The sequence below is a fragment of the Oxyura jamaicensis genome, chromosome Z, assembly GCF_011077185.1.
Source record: "Oxyura jamaicensis isolate SHBP4307 breed ruddy duck chromosome Z, BPBGC_Ojam_1.0, whole genome shotgun sequence".
In the NCBI taxonomy this organism is placed as follows: Eukaryota; Metazoa; Chordata; class Aves; order Anseriformes; family Anatidae; genus Oxyura; species Oxyura jamaicensis.
In genome coordinates, this window is record NC_048926.1 from 3096996 (window position 1) to 3120092 (window position 23097).

The window sequence follows — 23097 nt, forward strand, 5'->3', positions numbered from 1 at the left end:
AAAAAAAAAAAAGAAAAAAGAAAAAAAAAGAAAAAAAAAGAAAACTATGGGATAATAGTTGAGCTTCCCTGTACTTCAATGCTATGCTTATTCTACTGGAAAAAAAAAAAAAAAAAAAAAAAAAATTTAAAGGGAAAATTTTCCTCAAGAATATCTTTTTAGAAGCATCTTAATTCACAGATATGTTAATGTGTTGATGTATTTTATGGAAGAAATCCTCTGCCTCTGGTTATTAGAAAAAGTTTGGAAGTAGATTTGGTGGGATTTCAGGAAGTGCCTTGTGGATTTCATTTAACTCTAGTTCTACAGAGATAAAGGGGATATACCTGGGCCAAAATCAGTCACCTTTTCAAAAACCACAGCCGTAGTCTTCTAGGTCATTTCCTGATCATGTGCAGCATCCTGATTGCCAGCGCTTCCCCCGTGGAGTTGTCTTCGTTCAGATGATCTCGGTCCTGAGCACCGGACTCATCCCTCTTCTATGAAGATCAATCTTCCTCATCACTGCAGAGCCACCAGTATTTGAAAGCGGCTTCAGCCACCCTTGGCATTTGGATAAGTCACCAAGTTGCTCTCTCAAGATTCCCCTCATTCCCAGCAAATCCTTGGGGTGTCAGATCGGCTGGTTTTACAGATCCTCGGTGCAGCCCAACAGAGCTGGGACGCAGGAGAAGTGTGCAGCCTGTTGCTCTTCACACACACTGCCCTTCATAGTTTGATCCTGTCCTAGGTGAGCTTGCAAGTCTCAAATACAGGACTCACTGAACTGGCTGCTCAGTACCTTCTGTAGCATGGAAAAAGCAATGGAAGTGCCAGAAGCGTTGGACCAGGTCAGACCAAAAGTTCACATGTGCAGTGTGTGTTGACTGTTTCCAAAAGTGGATGAAATCAAATAACTTTGTAAAAACAGGCAAACAGTTGGACATGTGTTCCCAGGATATTGTTTTAGCATCTAATGATTTACAGCTCATGGGTCAGACCTAGACGTGATGTCTTGTTTTTAATAGCCCTCCATGGATTGTTTTCTTTCATGAACTTGTCCAGTGACTTTTTTAAACCCACGTACACTTTGGCAGCGACAGCACCCTGTGGCAGCAAGCACCACAGCTTAAATACCTGCTGTATGAAGGAAAAACAGCTCCTGGTGTTCAGAGATGCCACCTGTTAGACTCATTTTATGCCCCCTGCCTCTTGTACTGGGTGAGAGCAGTTGGTGGTTGACTGCTGTCAATCCTCCACCATCTCCATGCCAAAATGTTTTCATAGGCACCCTCTGAGCCGCCTCATCTTGCTTTCAGGTTGAGGAGTTGCAGTCATTCTGCCAACAGAAGCAGTCCCATAGCTTTGCAGCTTTCCTGTACCTTTCTCTGATTATCTATATCCTCTGTGAGATGGGGAAATAGCTGTGTGGAGTATTCAGGATACAGGATGCTATATAGATCATAGCACAGACTGACATGATGATATTTTCTGATGCTTTTGGTGAAGAATGAACCCTTCTCCAGTGTCATGGTAAAATATCTTACCGCTACAGATCAAAAATTTTGCCCAGACATAAAGTAGTCATGCTGCTCAATAAGAAATTACTGCTCTAATGGCTTCAGAGTGCCAGAGCTCCTGGATGTGGTCAGGCAAGCACAGTAACCCCTCGTCTCTCACCCTTTGACAGCCAGCCTGTGCAGCCCCAGGAGCAGGCACGAGGGATCTGCAGCAGATTTATTTGATTTCTGTGCTCTGTTCAGACCATCAGGTTTCCAAGTGACTTTCCAAAGCAAGTTGTGAATCCACAAACTGTTTTTGTGAGCTGCAGAAGTGACGAGCCGTGCACTAACTGTACAGTTCACACAGGTAAAGGGTTGGATGTACAACCTGTGTGGTCCTAATCGAACATTCAAACCTCAAATGTCCAGTTTGCACTCTTACTTGGTTGCTTAGGCTGAACTCCGCAGTCAGGAAATGGAGACGCCACTTGTCTGGAACACAGGTCTCAGAATGAAGCGTGAAAGAAGCCTCTCGAATTAAAAAATCATCTTTCACACTGATAAAGCTCAGGAACATGATCCTAGAAAACAAACACAGAACAGCCACCGCCTAACCAAATCTACTTCAGTAAACAGCCCAGGAAGCTTTGTATCAGCCGTTGGTTCTTGTTTTCTCTCCTCTTGTGCCAAAGTGTGTCCGTGTTAAAGCGATGAGGGTCCCACTGTAGTGTTAAACTGTCGTGTTCTGCAGACTCAACCCTCAACATTGTCTTCCACCAGATGCTGTCATAAAAAATAAAAAAATAAAAAGAAAAAAAAAAATAATAAAAAAATAATTGCCTAGTAGTCGATATGGTTGTGTATGCCTATCCTAATGTTGCCCTGCACTTGAACTCAGCTCTGTAGATAGTTAAGTTCTGGTAGTGGCCCTGACAGGGCTGTGTGTGAGCCCGCTGATGCCCTGGGGAGCAGTTCCTGGCACGGATGGCGAGTCAGCCCAGACCCACATGCGGTCTGGATGTGGCCACCCTTACCTGAAAAGTGGGTGCTTCGTGGTGTGGGCACCGCTCTTCTGCACCGCATGGCCACGGGGAATGGTCCAGCCATGGTTAATTTACGGGTGTAGAGTAGCCTGTGTTTTGTTGCTGTCCTTAATATAAAATGATATTAAAGTAGAAAATACATATTCAGCTTTTGTTGTGTGCAGCCTGTCAATACCTTTAAGAAATTTACATAGTTCGCCAAATTTCAGCTTCTACAGCCACTAACATGAGAGGCAGAAGGTATAGCTTTATTACAGATCTTTGTTTTATCCTTTCTTTTGTCAAAATTCCCTGAGAATGGGAAAAAAAAAAAAAAAAAAAAAAAAAAAAAAACTGTATTGAGCTGTGATTTGAATTTTTCTGGGTGTTTGGACGAAAAATAAATAGGTGCAGAAAGCTCAGTAGCGACTGACCGTCCACTTTTCTTCCACAGAGCTGGTCTTCCCTGTACCACACACAAGTCCAAACCATTTTGAGCTCTGTCCTTCAGATGTAGTGCTATTACTCCAGGACTTACGCCTCGACCATTTGTCTCTGTGATACTTTAGCACAGTTATTTCTGTTGGCAAGGAAGTGCGCCAAGCAAAAGCATGGAGGTACATGCTTTCCCTTACTCAGGGACATAGGAACAAACCTCCTCCAGGAACAGTAATTTTATGTGCCTTCAAACCATTTCTCTCGAAGTCCTTCTTTTGTTGATCTTGTTCTGAAATGGCAGCTGAAAAGCAGTGAGTCAGAGCAAGGTGTTTTAAAGGGATGGTTTATCTGAGCATTTACTGCACTTGAGATCGATCTTACTGGCAAACAATACCTGGAACCTGGATAACTTAAAAAAAAAAAAAAAAAAAAAGTTATCTCAGCATGAATAGGGCTAATTAACAAAGGTGTTACAGTTGAGATGTGGAAGTTTTGTCTGAACTGGGTCTGGCAAACAAGCTAAGGCCCAGCTAATGAACTGTCAGGCTTGTGTTGTTTGTTTTTTTCTTATCCTGAAAGTTAGACAGCATCTGGGGTGACAGTGCTGGCCAGCCATCAAGTCTCTTATAGTTGGTAATCTCATAAGACATTTATTGCTGGGTATTTATGTTTTCTTAATGACTGGTGAGGCATCTGTTCAAAATTAAGACAGATCTCCTAGAATTCTGAGCATCAAACGCTAGAAAGGCCCAGGAAGAATGAGATACTACCACTGTATTTTTTTTGCAGGTGGTAGTAAATAAAATCTCTGCACAACTCTTCACTGCCAGTCAACTCCCGACCGTTCCTGCGTCTTGTCTTTTCAGCAAGGGATTAAAGTTCAGACTTCCTCAAAATGTATTCTTACTTTTCCATATTTTTAATGTAAAACTTCAAGGTAGTTGTGCAAAAGTTTTCAATAAATGTTGTAGGGTACAAAAAATAGCAAATCTGGATTTTTTAGGCTTTATCAATAAGGAATTAACAAAAACAAAGACCAGCATTTGCTCTAATGGACTGTATTGGACAACCACTTTTGCCCCACTGGCTTTCAAAGCAGCATATTCTACTAAAGCAACACTGTAGGCAGTGGTCTTTTAGGAGGAAGTCTCATAATTTTCCAATTATCTTTTATAACTTTTCTTTCTTATAAAGTGTTTGTCACTCGGTTTGTGCTCAGGTGAGCAAATTTATTTTGACACAATGTTAACTAGCTTGAATTATTCATTTTTAAGAGGGCTCTGTTATCCAGTTCAGGAAGGTTTTTTTTTTTTTTAACTATAGCAAGGTTATACTTGGTACATCCCCCAGTATGACATGCTTCATCTCCAAATTACTAGGCACGCACTCATTAATAAATCTCAGAGCTGGTAAATAACCTACAGTTATGCTGAGAAGTTCAGATCTTGCATCTGGCTCAGTCCTCGAGCCCTGCAGTGTACGGTGTATCTTTGGGGCCACGTCCACACTTGGCTGGTTGCTCTGGTCTCATTGGCTTTGCTTTTTCTTTGCCAGCAGTTTGCAGAGGTGGTTTACATCTAGACCCACAAAGTAAGATGTTCCTACAGAAAGGAAGCACAACGCCACACTTTGATCTCAAGATTCCCCACAAAACTGAGTGTAGAGTGAGACAGACACCAGTAAAAAAGAAAAAAAAAATACTTTGAATTATAATGTAATAGATCCCTATAATGGATATTCAAAGCCTTCAAAGCTTCCTGTTATTATTATTATTTTGCAATGTCTCTGAAAGTTCATTCAAAGTGAATTTCTGTTCACAAGAAAGGTTTGCAGAGAAGAATGTGTCCTAGACATTTCCATCATGTCTTCACACCTGTGAGGGACAGAGGGCTTTCAGTACCACGCAGGAGATGTTCAGCAGTTTGCCAGATTGAGTTCTGCTGTGTGTTTAGCATCTTTCCCACAGACTGCAGTCAGAATACCAGGTAACATAGTGAAGAGACTCCCTTTGACTTTGGCGAGCTTTGGTTCAGATTCAAACTCACAAACTGGTTACAAAGCAGTTTAGGTTGTAGTTAGCAGCGAGCTTTCTGTTTGTCTGATAAAGAAGAAAAGCACTTCCAAGTATAAAATCCTCACTTCATAGGAATTTTTTTACATCATATGCAACATGGAAAGCAATTTTTAACACCATGGCTTTGGCTCAAAGCCAAATAAAAGGCCACCGATATCCTCTAGGAGGGAGAGGAGGTGCTTATATACCTGTTATGGGGATGGTGAAGAGCACAAAATTGGCGTGGGGCTTAACCAAGCCCTGCCCATCTGTATGCAGACCTGCTCTCCGCTGTTCACCTCTGTAATGTCTATTTAATGTAGTACCTTCAGTGGTTTCTTACGCCGCAGAGAAAAACACACAGCCGTGGTCATAATCTAAATGTGCTCAGTGTTTGGACTGCGGATACCTGAAACCCTGCCAAGCAATCTCCAGGGGATTTGGAGAGGTGCTTTGGCATTGTTTGATAATAGCAAGAGGAGCTGTAATTGTTTTGCCGTTATTTATCTACGTGCAGCAGAAAATAAAATAAAATAAAAATGTGTCAATCTCAATTGTTAGCTTTCAAATACTTGCTTACCTGCCAGTCCAGAGTGTGTGAATGTACTGATGGAAAAAGGAGTCTCCACCCTAGAGCACCCCACCCTCTCTGATCACAGAGCACACATGATTTGAGCAGCAGCTGCAGGTTTCTGCAAGATAACTCAGTGCAGTCGCCAGCTCAGCTCCAGCCTGGTAGTAAGGACAAGGGTTTTTTGCAGAGTGAAACAAGGCCCCGACCTGCAGGGATGTCACGTCCCTAAAGGAGGTGTGGGAAGAGATGGGTGCTGCAGGGCAAGGTTCGTGACACGAATCCTGTCCTGCCTGCTGAGCAATGCCCTGCACACTGTGCTGCTCACGGTGCAATGGAGAATAAGCTAAGCCAGGCTGCAAGGAACTCCAAAATGAAGCATGGTTGACACCCAGCCTCTCTCCTGCAGCCCTAAACTTAGCCATTGCAGATTAACAGCTCAACAACTGCTCGGTTCCTACACTGTTCCTTTCAGTGTGAAGTGCCAGGTGGGTCTGAGGAGCACCCAAAACGCAAGGACCAGGTCCTGTAGCTGCCCCTTGGCCAGGAGCCATCTCAGCTGGTGGGGTTCCTTCACCCAGAGAGCCCCAAACCAGGAGGCTGCCTGCCCCCTCCTGCTGGAGGAGACCCAAGGGCCCCGTCCCTGGGACACGGCACATTGCTGCAGTGAGTCCTGAAGTTACAAAGGCAGCTCCAGAGCTTCACAGCAGGCTCCAGAGGCAGCTTTCCTGCAGGAGGTTGTGCATGTGCAGCGTGCTAGGAGCCCGGTGCCTGAAGGAAGCTCTGGCAGGCCTCTAGGTGGAGTCCAGCTGTGTCAAAAGCTCTGCAAGCAGGCAGGGAAAGGAATTGCTTAACAGGAGGATGGTGAATAAAGGCTCTGTTTGATCCACCTCCACACTTTATTGACTGCCCACGAAAGGAAGAGATTATTCTGCCGCAATAAAAACCATGGAGAAAATAAAGCAATCAACAGAGGCGAATAAAGTGAGCAATTAGTCTGAAACCCTTCAGACCAGCTTTACCTTCATGCAAGGTCTTAGCAGGCTGATGCTGATGCAAGGATCTCCAGCAACCGCAAGGTAACCCAGAAATTTGTAACTTTTCTTCTCTGTCTGCTCTAAATTACCATTTTATTTTATTTTATTTAACTTTTTCAAGCTGAAGGGTGAGATAGAGTTAGGTGCTTCTTAGGACATCTTAATGATGTGAGAAGAAGAGATTGTATCATGGGGGGGGGGGGGGGGTGCTGGAGGACTCTACTGTAAGCAGGTGATCTTCCCTTTTCAGAAACACTCAGCCCAGCTCTCCTCACACCAGGGGAAATTTCACCTGACAGCTCCTCAGCTTGTTCACAGACATGCACACATTTCACATGAACTGAGAAGAGGCAAAGCCTGGCAAGTCTGTTTAGCTGCAAAATTATGCAGCTTGGTTTTGCTGTCCAGGCTTTACAAAAGGAGTTGTTGCAGATATCTCTGATGCTTGTCATATGCAGTAATTCAGTCTAAGCATCATTTCAGAGGTGATATCATTCCCCATATAAATGTGAGCATGGCTTTGGCTTGGATTTTTTGTTTTCTATGGGATTTTATTTTCTTCAGGCATCTACATTTTTTATGCAACCTGTGGCTACACAGATTTTTCACAATTATATTTTAATGTAAGTTTATTGAGAGTAGTTATCAAAGAGAGTAGCACTGAAAGTGCAACACATAGGACTTTAGATGCAGGTTCTTCTGATACTTGAAAATATACTGGCAGACAATTTATTAATGTGTTTATTAACTGGATGCCATCGGGATACAGCCTGTGTTTCCCCATTTCTATCCTGGAAAAGGAGCGAGAATAGAGTGAAATAATGAACAGAAGCCTCTGCATCACACATGCAAGTGGAAATAGCGTGCACATGTCTGTGTGTTAGTGTGGCAGTACGTGTGCAAGGTGACACCTGAATCCGACTTGAGAAAGGTTTCTCTGACGGATACAAGACCAGTTGTTAGGCTCAGTTATCCCACCTCGGCAGTAGGGTTAGTAACACAGCCCTGCCTCCCAGACATGCTGTCAAGAGAAATTCACTCACCGTTCTGAGAAATTTGGGGTTTAGGTGAGGGGTTGGTAACAGGCAGGATGGATGTGCTAAAATAGTATTACTGTTGGCCAGAGAGCAAGAAATTGCGTGTTGAGCCCCTGTTATCTTTCTGTCTAGTTGCTGTTCATTCATTCTTACTTTCCTATGTGATGGCTGAGGGTTTTTTAGAGGAGACAGGTAGTAAAACAGGGAACAGTAAAAGAAAATTTATAAACCTGAGCTTGAGAAACCTGGGCTCAGTTACCTTTTCTCCTGAAGTCTCCCTCTGTATCCTGGGGCAAATTGGCTGGGTTGGGTGAAAGTGAGCTGAAGCTGTGGTGTCTGTTTGCAGCACTGTTTATGTATTTTATTCTACGGCTTTAGCATGTTTGGGGTCTGTCTGCTTCATGCAGTCCCGTTTCCAGCCCTGACCCCACCAACCACCACATTAGCAGCACTGAAGGCTCACTAGCAAATTGTAGGGGCAGCACAGAAGAGAAGAAGGGCAAAGGAGATGTCTGTGTGTTCTCAGCCTGAGCTTCTCACATCCTGGCCAGGCGTGCCAAGCCTGTGATCAGTGGGTGGTGGGGGAAGAAGGTCTGCACATTGGTCCACCAGCGTTTTAAAAGTGTTGGAGCAGTCAGCGTGCTTTATTAGGAGCCTACCTGGCTGTGTCCATTTGAGGGGTATGGACAAAAAATGTCCCAGCTGGGCTTGGGCTAGAGTGTGGTGCCCAGCCCTTGGCCATGCCAAGATTAGATGCTGTAGGCAAACATGCAGTCAAACTCAAGTCAGCTGGGGAGGTTTATTACCTGAAGAGAAACGTTCATTTTTTTGAAGTCAGATTAAATTCTGTCTTTAGGATTTGTCCCCTCCATGCTCTGATTCCCAGTCTGCAAAATGCTGATAGCATAAAGTTGCTATCTCACAGGGAAGTTGTAAAGATAATTCACATTATAGATGGTGAAATATTCAGAGGTTATAAATTGATCTAAAATAAATATTATTTTGTACTGTGATCTGAATGTCTTTTGGCTTTCCTTTTCAGTATGGTCCATGATGCTGAAGAAGGTTTTCACACCACCTTAGTTTCCAAGGAAGAAGGTGCTTTACTTTCCTCTTTGTTTTCATTAGCATTTAAAATCAGTTTTGCAGTGTTTATTTGTGTGGCAACAGCAGTGAGAGGCCCCAGGTAACAGCAGTGTTATCAAATGTTAGCAATGTTATCAAACGTACAGGATTTAACAGACACAGCTTTGTGAATGAGCTCAAAAGGAAGGAAGGAATTAGCCATAGATCTATGCTCTCAGGGTTTTAGAGAGGGAAGAATGATGGAAATAAAAGGAGCTGTTGTGGCAGAAGAGAGGAGCGGAGAACTCAAAGGTGGGTGTAGGAGGGGGAGTCTAAACCAGATATCAGTCCATTGAGTTTTGAAATAAACACAAGAGCCAAAAAGGATGGAAACTGAGATTGAAAAGGGTGGAAGTGGATGGAGAAGGTGGAAGTGGATGGGGAATGCTGGCGAGAGAGGCAGTATGACATTGGATCCTGCGATGCCTTTACTGCGAATAAGTGGATAACATCTGAAATGTAGACAAATGCCCATGAGTTAATTAATCTAGCTGACAGGAACATCTTCCTAACGCACATCTGGTCAGTCGCCCCTCTCCACCCTGGTTTGCACCAGGAGCTGTGTGCAGCCTGTGACAACCTGAGGTCCTTTTGCAAAAGGTTGCATTTCCTAAAGCTGCTTGTTGGCAGAACTCACCTGTGGTTTCCACCTGCTTTTCAAGGTTCGTCGCCGCTTACTTATGACATTATCATGGTGTCTCTCAGTGGCAGCCTGTTACTGTTGGTTGTGATCAGCATCGCAGTGAAAGTTCTCCTGAGGTGAGTGGCAGCAGGGGAGGACCCAGGGTCACCACGGAAATGTGTGCAGTGAGGAATTCCTGCAGGAGCAGAGCATGACCGGGGAGCCCATGGAAAGAGCCTGCCAAAACCCAGTGCTTCCTGGGGTCCTCGGTTACACGACCTCTTTCTCCATCAGCCCACACAGCGGGGTGCATTAATTGTGGCTGGAGAACTGCTAGGGCCCTAGGGACGTGGTGTTAGGGACATGGTTTAGTGGGTGATACTGGTGGTAGGGGGATGGTTGGGCCAGATGATTTTGGAGGTCTTTTCCAACCTTTATGATTCCATGATTGAGTGATACCATTTTAAGGAAATGACATTTGGTTTTGTTTTGTATCTGAACCAAATTCTTTGACCTCTCACCAGATTTCATATACGTATATTGAAAATGTATTGAGGAAAATTAAGAGACCCAAGCCCCCAGTTTCTCACTACTGACAAAATTTTAATTTTTTGAAGAACAACCAGAAGTCACAAGACAAGAGGCATTCCTTGAGATATTTGTTTCTGTAATGAGGAAATAGGTAATATACTTTGAGAAATCCCTTCAAACAAAAATTTTGTTCAGCTTTAGTTTGAATGCAGCTGGCCAAATTAATCAGGAAATAAGAACTTTTTTATGTTAAAGGACGAAAAGATAAGAGGCAGCATAAAAGGACGCCTCCATAATTAATTAAATCAGCTCTATCACCAGCACGCCAGCTATCAGTTCTGTACTGCTCTTAGCTATATCCTGTTATTAATTGGATTGGCTTCAGACACAAATGGCTCTTCATGCTTATCTAATACCTAACGATGTGTTGCATTCCATTTCTGCTGCACCAGGCACTGCACCTCACATTATTCCTCCAAAGATCTCGGTGCACCTGCAGTGGTCCTGGAAAATACCGCAGTGATGAACAACATCTCTGATAAGATTTCAACAGTGGATTTGACTGGCCCGGTGTGTGTAAGTTACATTTCTGACAGGCACGCTGTATCCACAGAGCTTGCCAACCCTGAAGAGACAATTTCCATTTTTGAGTTACCGTTCTTCTCCTTCTCTGTCTCGATAACACCCCCGGATTCACCACCAGAGCAGTGACGGCCCCCAGCTTCTCTCGTCGGCAGCTTTCTTCTGGAGAAAAAAGTGCACGAAGGGCTCAGGGGGGTGTGATGGACAGATGTGCCCCGCTTCCCTTCCAACACCATAGCTTTGGACTGTGAACTCACCAGGACCACACCAGTATTAGAAAAAGGAGGAAATGGGGATTTTTTCTGGAAGTGGAGAAAAAGTGTAGATATATGTATTTTACCTCTGTGGTGTGGTGTGTTAAAAATTTACTGTAGAGACGGGCAAACATCTCCCCACATTATCTCCTTCTGTGGAATGACTCATGAGAAAAAAATGCAGGGGGGGATTTCTGGTAATTTTTTACAAAGATTTCCGAGTCCTTCTGACTCACACACAAATCCAACGCATTATGCTGAGACCTAACCTTTTGCACTTGGTTTCCGACTAAGCTGTGTGACTCGGTGGCTGCGCCAATGTTATTGGACAGATTGCAATCGGCAAGTCACCAGGTCTGTGATTTTTTTTTTTATCTGCCCACCTTTACAGTCTGAAGGAAGATACCGTCTATTAATTTTTAAACTGAGAGCTGAAACACCAATGACCTCTGCCTCCGGCGTGACATTTGCTTGCTAAGGAACGAGCCTGGCTATTCTCCCCCTTCAGGTGGCAGTTAGAAGGGACAGATTAGCCTGAGATCTGGCATGGAGAGGGATAGGTGTGTTCCCTGGCACCAGCCGGTGTACTCCAACTTCATGCTGTTTGCTGCTAGGAACCCCACAAGAGTTCAGGGTAGATAATTTTCCATTTATCTTTATGACTTCATTGGCCAGTCTCCAACATGTTTTCCATACAAATGGATGGAAAGCCAAAGGAAGCAGGAGAAAAGCCCTTTGACCAATGGGTATTCCTCCAGAAGGGGTCTGGCACGATTCACTCCTCCTTTGTGCTCATGTCAGACCACGGGGAGTATCTGCAGGACCATCAAGGCACAAAGGGTTGCCAACAGGCTGGAAGGGCGGTTGGCATCAATGCTAATCTCTTTAGCTAACCTGGTGGAATTAATGCTCCCAGGACTCATGTTCTCAAACATAAGACCCAAGCTCTGCAAAATATATGAGCAGGAGTTCCACATGGAGTTCCACATGGAGTTCCACAGCTTCCAGTCCGTTTTGCTCCCCCTCTTCCCATGCCTGCATTTAGCAAGCTGCTCCTGCCTTCCCACAGCCCATAGGCACCCCTTCTCTTTGCCTCTCTCATTAATACTCCAGCACTTTCTCCATGCTGCTCACTGCACACAGAAAAAATCCACCCCCACCTTGTCAAAATTCATGAAGCCATTTCCTCATCCTCCTGTAAATCCCTCCTGCAAATCCTCCTGCCTTTAAGTGGCCAGGCAGATCTAAGCAAAGACTTCCAATTCTCTAGCAAAGACCATTTGTTTCCTTGCTGCCCTGCACCCCAGCTCCCCGTGTCAGGCTGTGATAACCACTGTGTTCCAGCTGATGTCTAGGCTGGAAAATCCCTGGGCATGTCATCTCTGACAAATACCTCTATGGCACAGAGTGCAACAGAGCCTTGGATGTGGCCCGGTGTATTCCAGCATGAATGCAATGCAAATAGTCTGGGATCATGGTGCTGATACTAATAATACAACATAATGTGTGTGAATGCAGTAGAAAACAAATGGCATTTAAAGATTGTTACGGTTATGGAGCCAAGCACAATAAACTTAGGAAATGGAACCAATAAATTTATGTGCAAGTTGTGAATTTTGTATTTATTTTCCCTTTGTTCTTCAATCTTCAGGCAGTCTTTTTTTGTATATGAAGCTGTGTTACATCCTCCCAAAGTATAACTGCTAGGAAAGCTGGCAGTCTTGTGTTTGAAGGGGACTGCTATTCACTTTCCAAATAAGCAAGGAAGGGCAGAGACGACACTGCACAGCGCATTTCAAGTAACGGGCAAGACAATGAACTTTTCTCTGTGCAGCTGCTGAAGGGTAAGAACAAAACACTCTGCAAAGTCTTACTGCATTGCCAGCCTTGGCGGGTGAAACAAACAATGATACATTAAATCATCTGAGTATTCAGTTTGTGCTTACAAGAGATGTGTTACATCTGCAGGAGGCATCACTAACCTTTGCAGTAGTTTAGTAGCACAATCGGTGCGATGACTAACAGATGACAAAGGCTATAGTTTAACTGCAAAACATAGCAAGGGGATTTATTTATAGAACCACAGAAGCAAAATGTTTTCACATATATAGAATTTTTCAATTCATGGAGCTACTCATTGGGCACGTAGTAGGTTGGTGTGAGGACCCAGCTCCTCGATTCAACACCTGTTCCCCAACAAGGGGCAACCACAGCATAGCACGGATCCTTCCGGGCTCAGAGAATGAACATGCAGTTTGCTCATCTTCAGACTGTGGGATATTACTAGGCCCATGGGCAAGGCTAGTCCAGACACATACATTCATTGTCAACCTCTTGGTACAAAGCACCAATCACCAGAGGGTCACGCTTCTGGTCAGGGTCTTTCCACTGGCAATTGCAGAAGTCAAAGCAGGGGAAAAGGGTTGCCACCAACTAAATACAATTCTTCACTTTCAGCTTTGGATTGCTTGTGCCAATTTCCAGCATTTCCTGTATCACTCACAAATATCTTTACGGACATGTTGGAGGGGCTTTGAGCAACCTGGTCTAGTGGAAGATGCCCATGGTAGGAGGTTGTAACTGAGTGATCTTCAAGGTCCCTTCCAACCCAAACCATTCTGTGACTCTGTGATATGTCTATGTGTATGTAATAATCTAGAGGAGGAAATGGTCAAAACTATTTCAGAAGTTAAACAGAAAATGGTGTCATGTGAGGCAAAAGATTTATGGATTTAAGTTGTGAGAGGACTTCCTTTGACCTGGTGTGTGCTCACCAGGAATAACCTAACCTAATCCCAAAAACCTGCACACAGAAGCTTCAGTCTCACTAACCGTTGAGGTGATGAGGATAGGTTGGCCCAAGGAGCTATGCTCAGTTTGATGATACTGAACAATAAACTGAGGAGGGAAAATGTAAAAGAATGAAGAAAGCGAGGTGCTCATAATACTTCTCCAGCCTAAACTGTAATCCTCTGGCACCTGTAAAGTGGTTTAAAACTCTCCTTTGTGGTGATTGACTGCACTCTGCAGGTGACACCAGAGGAATTTACTGCAATGAAACATAACGTCTTAATGAGGAAAAAATAAATAAAATTAAAAAAAAAAAAAAAAAAAAAGTGCTTTCTTCTAATGCAAGCAACGTTGTCTGGTTTTCCCTTCAACCACATAGCATGATGATTCAGAGATAAGACTCATGTGGTTGTTAAGTTGCCGTGATGGATTTTAGAAAGGGGAAAATCATGTCAAGTTTATGTAAGCTTTATAGCAGCTGCTCTTCAGGAATACATCTTAATTACGGGTAAAAATACTTAGCCATAACTTGTATACTTATTTTAAAAACCTCATTTTTTCAGTGCAGTAATTCTAAACATTAGCTGTTCACTGAGGTTAGCATTTATGTATAGGCTGGATACTGTACGCCCAGGAAGTGCTACTTGATGATGGTGGTTATTAGACTTGCCTGCTAGTGACCCCTCATATTAATCTGTATTTCATTATAGAATTACTGCCATAAAGCTCTAAGCTCTGTCTGAGAACAAAAGGAAGTTCAATTTGTGAGACCATTATATTCCAGCACCCACAGCTTCTCAAAAAATAGTAATGACCTTTAGGATGAAATCTTTTCAGCCCAATATTGACTTTCTGTGGGTGTGCAGGGTTTGGTAAATCAAGATCAGCCTTTTCTGTTATTTATAGACACATGGGAAAATATAATTTGAATGATTAAAAATGCTTTTAGCAAACTTTGCGGGCCTTTGGCTAACTAAAAATGGCTCATTTTTAAAATGTTAAATTGATAGGTTTTGTAAGGCTTACAGGTATACCAAATTTAAAAACCTAGACGAGAAATAAAGCAGGTATGCTGGAACTCCTGAGCCTGCAATTTGCAAACATATGCCATCGTCCTGGAATATTCACACCACCTGCTGAAATATACGAAGACAAGCATACACGTTTACAGAACCAGAGTCAAAATTTGGAAATATTTTGAACTGTTGCTTAACAGAACACTTCAGCATATGTTTACATAATACTGATTTCATTGAAAGTGCAAAAGACTTTGTACACTTTCCTCTACATTCCTTTTTGGGTCTGAAATGACAAATACATTTGACCAGCTGACAAAATTCTGTTAAATGTGCTTGATTGTCATTCTCTGCTCTATCTCCCTTATGTAATACTGGTAATTTTCAGGAGTAAGTTAGTAACAAAACCTGCTGTGGCTGTGATAATTGGGTGCTTCTTACTTCCAGTTCCACCAGTTAAAAAGTAACGTAAACTAATAGCCATGAATACTTAGCTAGAGGAAAACACATTTTGTGTGGCATTTTAGGAAGGAAGGCTGAGGTGTGGGTTTCTTTGGGGCTATCTCACACATCATCTGACTGTCTCTTGAGCTGATGGTCCTGATGCTTGGCTGCTACAGCCTCATCTTGCTTGGTGCTCGTCATCAAGAGGACCTAATTGAGGCATAAAAACTATCAGGCATCCAGAGTGAAGGGACTTGCATAGTACATGATTATGGAGAGAGAAAATCATAATGATTATGCAAATTGCCCCACCAGCCGATCAGACTAGAAGCTAAAAGTAAAAAGTGTGCATTTATGCACCCAGAGCTTCACTTATTATTTTGTTGTTTACCTGCAGACATATCCCAAGGCCCTGACCCACACGGTATAAAATGCAACTGCTTGATTTTGGACCCTGTTACCTATCCTGGCTGCTGTGGCTGCTGCACTTTGGGTAACCAACAACTTGGATCCGAGCCGAATACAAAACCTTGTATTGACATATATTGGAAAAGCACAGGGAAAGAAAAAGAAAAAGAAAAAAACAAACAACATTACTGGTGAAATTAAATAGAAAATACCACTGTAACTTTTCTACACATTAAGTGTTTTAAACTTTTGAGCGATCCTACACCACCAAGTGTAGACACTAGCTACATCGGGGCAAAACAAGCCCCAGCAGGACCAGGGAGGTGATCGTCCCCCTGTACTTGGCTCTGCTGAGGCCGTACCTTGAGTGCTGTGTTCAGGTTTGGGCCCCTTCCTACAAGAAGGACGTGGAGGCCTGGGAGCGTGTCCAGAGAAGGGCCATGAGGCTGGTGAAGGGCCTGAAGCACCAGTCCTGTGAGGAGCAGCTGAGGGAGCTGGGGGTGTTCGGTCTGGGGAAGAGGAGGCTCAGGGCAGACCTCATTGCTCTCTGCAGCTCCCTGAAAGGAAGGTGTGGGGAGCTGGGGGTCGGCCTCTTCTCACACGTAACTGGTGATAGGACTAGAGGGAATGGCCTCAAGTTGCACCAGGGGAGGTTTAAGTTGGAAATTAGGAGACATTTTTTCTCAGAAAAGAGTGTTTAGGTTTAGGGACGGAGTGAGGGGTCACCGTTCCTGGGGCTGTTCAAGGAGAGGTTGGACGTGGTGCTTAGGAACATGGTTAGTGGGTGACATTGGTGGTAGGGGATGGTTGGACCAGATGATCTTGGAGGGCTTTCCCAACCCCAGTGCCTGCATCACTCCCTCAGGCGCAGCGCAGGCCCCGCCCGGCCCCCAGCCACCCAGTGGCCGCCATGGCAACGGCGGGGCGCGGCCGCCATTTTGTGCCCGCCCCGTGGGGGCCGTCCCTCCCCGCCCCGCCACGTCCCGCTCGGGCGCCGGCCCCTTCCCTTCCCTTCCCTCCCTCCTTCCCCTCCGTCCCCGCGGCGGGGCCATGGCGTTCACGCTGTACTCGCTGCTGCAGGCCGGGCTGCTCGTCGTCAACGCCATCGCCGTGCTGCACGAGGAGCGCTTCCTCCGCAACGGTGAGCAGCCCCCCCCCCCCCCCCAGCGCCGCCACCCCCGGGCCCCGTTCCCCCCCCATCGCCGGTCCCGGTCCCCGAAGATGGCCGCCGGTCTCCTGTCAGCTGCTTTGTGTCCCTTTTTTTCTTCTCCCTGTTTGTTTTTTATCTCCCCTTCTCCCCCGTGTGTGTCAGTGCTGTTTCTGTCTCACACCGCTCGGTGGAAGGGACTTCTGCGGAGTCACGCTCTGCTTCCTGCTGCACGCAAGGCTGGGCATCACCAGCCTTTAAAAGAAAAAAAAAATTAACAAAAAACATCCCAAAGCAAAAATAAAACAACCAATAGAAACCAGCCAAAGCACAGAAGAACCCCAGACTGCCAAAAAGATGTGCAGCGTCCCAGGAGATGACCTGGGATGGAGATGACCTGTCACTGAAGTGACCTGTCGTCCCAGCGACCTGTCACCCAAGAAGGTGGAGATAAGCTCTCATCCAAGGTTTCCCGATGAGGTTTTCCATTCTGTGACACCTCACCCAGAGCCCTGGTTGCTCCGAGTCAGGCCGAAGCAGGAATTTGGGCAGGAGTGCCGTTTCTTGGCCCTTCCACCTGCCCCATGGTGGGACTCGGGGTTTTGGCATCACTTGGCCTTTCCTGGAGCTCCAGGAACCCCAGGATGTGTGGGCTGATGGAGGGAAAAAGCCTCTCACCAAGCCCCAGGGGAAACTTGGCAATAACCCCAGGCTCACCTGGGTAGGAGTGCAGCACCCCAGCCCAGTGCTGGCAGAGCGAGGGAGACAAGGAAGGAAAAAGGGGTGAAAAACAAGGAAATTGCTCCAAAGCTGTCTGCCTCTGGAGGAAAAAATCTCACAGGTTGCGCCATGCAGCTCCACACAGGGTTGGTCCCTCTGGTCTCTGCCCTGCTCATCCCCAAATGTGTAAGGGCTCTGAGCAGCGGGACAAAAATACGTGGTCCCATCGCTGCTGGGGGGACAGGGCCATGCTTTCTCATAGCTTGTCTCCCCATGGTCTTGGCACGGACAGCTTCTCACACCCTCCTGTTTTAGTGTTTTCCTGAGGTTTTGTGTTTTCCACTCCTGTTGGTGTGGCAGCATTTCATACCAAAGAATTAAACTTGCCTCACTGCTTGCTGTCTGGTTGCCTGTGCTCAGACAATTAAAAATGACCCTGCAGGCAGCCTGCACGATTTATAGGCCATTTTAATGCTTCTGATGTTTTCTTAACGACTTCTTGTGCATCCTGACACTGTGTTTGCCTTTAAACATCACTACACACTGAGCAAGCAGTTTCCAGTGGCACAGAGCTCTGCTGCTCTTTGACAGGCAGGCCAGCCACAGATAGCCCATCTCTAAATGCTCCTTCCCATTGCAATATTTGTCAACGCTGTCTTGGTCACTGAGCTGCCACCGAAAAAGTTCCTGAGTCATTTCTATAGCAGTTCAGAAAGCCATCGTCCCAGTTTGGAATTTGTTCTGTTTCCATCACGTAGCTTGCTTCTGAAGCGTCGCTTCATACACAGCAATTATTTGCGGTTTTATCTTCTGGGAAAGGCCTGTGAGCAGACGTAGACAATTTTTTTATGTTATTTTGGTGCATGCTTTTCTAAAGTCCAAATAAACTCGTTTGGTTCTCTGGAATGCAGGGAATAGGGTATTAAAAAGGTAAGGGTTTCCTTTGCGGAAACATTGGTCTGTTGTTACTGTTGTGTTCATTAAGATGTTTAAGAGTTTGTGGTATATTGTTTCAAGCAATGGAACCTGAAATGAAGCTAATTGGTTTGTACTTTGTCTTTCTAATGTCAGAGATAAACTCAACCATACTCGAAATAGATCACTAGTTAATACTGCTGATAGCGTTTGTTGAATGGCTTCGTATTTTTTTCTTTGTTAACATGGCTACCTGTTTTTATGTGACACAGTTGGCTGGGCAAGTGATCAAGGGATTGGAGGATTTGGAGAGGAACCAGGAATTAAAGCACAGCTAATGAACCTCATTCGATCTGTACGAACCGTTATGAGAGGTAAGATGATGATGATTGTTTGTTTAAACTTGTCTGTGAAGTTTCCTGTGCTCTACTGAAATAATGCTGGCATGTGTCTCTTTCTTTCACCAAGCAGCTGCTCGCTCTGCTTGTCATCCGGTCTGTCCTTTTGAGTTCATGCACGGATTCCCTATAGGAAGGTGCACGTCTCAGCGTGCAGCACTTATGCCCTAAGTTTGATGAAGTGTAAAATGTTCCCAGCTTTCCAGGCAGGGCCTATCTGGACATCTGCCTCTGGCTTGTGGTGCCATTGTTGCATCTTACCTTTTCCTGGGGCCTGGGGGGAAGCTTGGTATGGAACAGGTTCACTTTGACTCAGTGCAGTTTTATGTGAAGTAGTGGGTGAGGGAAAAGTAATTCTTGGGGTTCTTAAAGGTAAGCCCATGCTTAAAAGGATGTGGGAGGGAAATGGTCTTAATTTATAAGTTACCAGTAGTTTTTCACTATAAAGCATACAAAAAATCATCTTGTAAGTGAAGATAAACAGCAAGTAACAAACCTTACTTGTCTTGCCCACCATGAAGTAAAAACTGATACATTTCTTCTAAATCATAGTAAAACCAGGGACAGAAACACATTTTCATCTGGAGAAAGGTTTGTTTGGGCCAAAGTTAAGATGTGATAAATACTTGTACTGTTGCTTCCTGCTAATTTTTAGTACTTTAGTCCTTGATCCTGATTCCTTCCACTAATCTTGATTCTGCATGGGAAAATCAGCTGTATTTTTAAAACTTCTGCTCCTGAGAAGGTGGTCTCCAATTACTCTTGTTCTTCCTCTGCAGTGCCATTAATAGCAGTGAACTCCGTTACCATCGTGCTCCTCCTATTGTTTGGTTGAAGATACCTGTCGGAAAATTTTTTGGACATCCAAGGAAGCAAGTTGCTAGCCATCACTGCTCAGAGTTTTCTGGGATCCAGCACGGTTTAGCTGTCAGTTTGACATTCAACTTAAAATAATAAAAGACACTGTTTCTATTTATCCTATTTCCTAATGTTCACTTTCAGTTTCATTAAACAAGATAATGGGATCAATGCAACAATGCTGCAAATATACTGGACTGTGACAAGTTCTGTTGCTGCCTGTTAATCGCGCTGACTGTTAGACTATGCGTCGTAACATGTTGCAATGCGTATCGATAGGATGCAGTTTTTAAATGTGGTGTTACTCAGGGATGAATTTCCTTCAATATACTTCCCAATTTATTCCTGAATTTAAAAAAATACCATAATTTTTATTTCAGTTAATACCACAGTATTATTTAAGGGAATATGAATTACAATCCAAACATGTTAAAAATTATTGAAGTGAGGGAGATAAAACCAGATGGGTAAATTTCTGATTCAATTCAAATTGGAAGCAGAGTGCTCCCGGTTTGATTGAGATGGGGATTTTTCTCTTGGTGTTCAATAGCCTTTTCAAACTGGTAATGTTTGGTGTGAAGGGGATGAAAATAGGTGCGTCTGCTATGCAAAACTGAAAAATTTGTACATAAACTGAGGCAACTCTGTGTTTATTTAGCAGGTGGTAGTAGTGTTTAGCATTTGTTACTGTTCTGTCAAGCATTGTCATTTTTTTCCTCAATGTGTTAAACGTGCGTGGTGACTAATGTGGTGGAAGTGGGGAGCAGTTTGTATTCTGAGTTTCTTCTGTAACGTGGGAGAATAATGTTTCCTTTTCAATGCAATTTAAAAAAAAAAAAAAAAAAAAGCAAATTTGCAGACTTGTCAGTTGCTGCTGCTGCTCTTCCCCCTCTCCATCTGCCTTTGTTCATTTAACAACTCACTGAAACTATGGGTATCATCTTGCAGTTCTTTCACAAAGAATGTTTTTAATGCCTTTGGTAAGGATCTTGTCTCAGTTATGGCTGCTGGGTCGGGTCCCATGTTAAATAGCAAGGCTGGATTTAAGATTACTGATCCTCAGATACCTTTTTAGAAAAGTTAGACTTCCTATGTCTTTTCTGTTCAACTTTGCTAAAATGTCTTAAATTGTTTTAGCTTATTTTTAAAGTGGGGAAGGCCAAAGGAAACCTGGCAGTTTCATTACTTTAAAACAGCTTAGTTTATCATCTCTTCTTCTGATGTCTTAATGACTAAAGCATACATTGTTGTAATTCTGTAAAATGTGTAAATGAATTTAATGATCTCCAATTCCAGTGTTTTGCAGAGCAGACTATATCCAAGAGGAGAGTTTATATTGTTTCCTTTTTTTAGTGAAAACCTGTAAATAAATTTTGAATTTCCAAGTTAAGCACTCTTTCATAATTCACTCTATATCCATATACGGTGGAAGTACCTCAAAACTCAAACTGCTCCAGGTACCAAAGTTACTGTACTTACATGAGATATTCTGCGTTTTTGTTATCACCATGGTGCTTGCTCATACCAGCTCTGCTGTGAAGTTTTATTTCGGTCTAATGTAGCAAAGCCAATGAGCCAGGGTAACTGGCCAGAGGCAGAGTAGGATCATGCTAGGTTCTAGAGCAGGTAGATCTGTTACAAAGTATTCCTTAGAGTAATCTTTGTGTAATTCAGAGCTGATTAGGGTGTAGTCTGGATCAGGTATTTTCATAAAGGTCTTCTGTCATATTAACTGGACAGTACTTAGGTGGAACGGATAAAATATGGATAACCAGAGTTTGAATTGTGCTGCGTTGCACTTGGATCTGTGATGCTTTGGCTACTGATTGTTGAAGGTGGCCAGTGGTAGAAAGGCAATGGCTGATGTATCTATTGCTGATGTGTTGGGTTGGAGCACTGCGCTGGTCTGAAGTACTGCCTGCACATCGTTTCCTCTTCATCTCTCTTGACTGAAAACACCAGTTCTCATGAAAATGAAAGCTGGTGCTAAAGATTACAAGCAGCAACTTGAAGAGGGGTAAAAACTGATTTCCCCTTCCTCCTGTCCTCTCGGATAGGCTGAAATCTCAACGCATGCCTTACAGCCCAGGCAGCATTTCAAAATCGATTCGAGGTGTGCAGTAGGAAGGAGCAATAGTTCTGTGCAGCAGGAATGTGTGTGACTTGAAGCTGAAGTAGCTGCTCTAACAGGAGATTTAAACCAAGCAAAGCACTTCCCCACCTTATTTTCCTTTTGTATTAGCCTCCTACTTACAATACCTGACTTTTCCACCCCTAACAGCTGACTGTGCTGTAACTGCCCTCAAACCTGGCCAGGGCTCAGGTTCTTTGCTAACAGGAACACAGAGGAAAGTTTCCACCTGGCAAGGAGCTGTGCCTGCAAAGCAGCCTGTGCTCCAGTATTCACTTCAAAGCACAAAGAGCATTCTCACTGGTACCTGGCACAGAACTGACAGTAACCAGAACAGAGCAGGATCAAGACTGTGACTTCCCACCATAAATTGCCGCGTCATTTCTAGGAAGCATTTGGAAACAGAAGCAGCTTTCACAGCAGCAAGGTGCAGCTTGGTGGTTCCTAGCGTGGCTGGCTGGAGTTAAAAGGAACCTCAGAGGACTCGTCTGAGCCTTTAGTGCAACTAGAGGCAGGGATAATGGACCGGGCCTGTGTGCCTCTACAGTTCTAATTAAAGGCTTTGGAGGGCAAGGCAATAGGTGAAGGGAAGACTAGGAAGGTATTGGATTTATTAGCTCAGAAAGTTGTCTCATATTCAGTTTGTCTGTGACACCTTACACTGCAGTGTTGTGATTTTGCAGTCATATCACAGATTTTGATGTACAACCAGTAGGCAAAACTGTGAACAGACATCATTTAATTCACAGCTATGTCCTCGTCCCTTAGGTAATCCTACTCGCAACACCACGTGCACCTTCAAATGTGATTGCATGTAACCTAAGCTCACTTTCTATGCTGTGCATGTCCTGCAGACAAACATGGCATGCTACGGCAGGTGTCCAGTGGCCTCTTAACACTAAAACAGCCTACAATCGCCAAATGACTGGGGTCAGAAGGGACCTCTGGGGATCCCAAAGTCCAACCCCATGCCGATCACCCAGAGCACATTATATCGGATGGCATCCTGGCGGGTTTGGGACCTCTGCAGAGCAGGAGACCCCACAGCCTCCCTGCAGCCCGTCCCAGCGCTCTGTCACCTCACGGCACAGAAGTGCCCCCTCACACTGAGCCGGAGCCTCCTGGGCTTCACTTTGTGCGCGTTGCCTCTCGTCCTCTCGCTGGGCACCACTAGAAAAGAGTCTGCGAAAAGAAGAAAATCCCTCAGAAGGGCTTTAACTCGGGCACGGACGGCATATATATATAAATATATAAACGTACAGCTATTTACATACGGAGCGCCTCGCAGCCGCCTCGCTGAGGTGAAGCACCGGCGGCAGGACCCGGGCTGCCCCGCGCGGTGCCTGCCGGGAGCCCCCGAGGGCGGAGCGGGACCGCCCCTCAGCGCCGCTGCCTCCCGCCGTCCCGCCGAGGCGGCACAGGGCCGGGCAGCCCCGCGCCGTGAGGGCCCCGGGGGGCGCTGGGCGGCCGGAGCCAGGTTGGTGCGGAGGGGTTGGGGGCTCGGGGCGCACCCCGCG

At 44.7% G+C, this 23097-nt stretch overlaps 2 protein-coding genes across 3 annotated transcripts in view; both read left to right on the forward strand.

Moving 5' to 3' along the window:
* The first annotated feature begins 16375 nt into the window (after positions 1-16375).
* IER3IP1 (immediate early response 3 interacting protein 1) lies at positions 16376-20837 on the forward strand. The gene is made up of 3 exons (XM_035310691.1): positions 16376-16552; positions 18466-18567; positions 19371-20837. Exons 1-3 carry the CDS (start codon positions 16462-16464, stop codon positions 19424-19426), a joined length of 249 nt encoding a protein of 82 aa, XP_035166582.1. The 5' UTR covers positions 16376-16461; the 3' UTR covers positions 19427-20837.
* A 2064-nt stretch (positions 20838-22901) lies between these two features.
* The window catches only part of HDHD2 (haloacid dehalogenase like hydrolase domain containing 2), a 14191-nt gene continuing 13995 nt past the window's right edge, over positions 22902-23097 (forward strand). Inside the window, exon 1 of one of the 2 annotated variants that reach the window (XM_035310688.1) lies at positions 22902-23057. The gene's annotated coding sequence lies outside the window, so the exon portion shown is untranslated. The remainder of the gene's footprint in view (positions 23058-23097) is intronic. The other variant, XM_035310689.1, reaches the window with a different exon arrangement.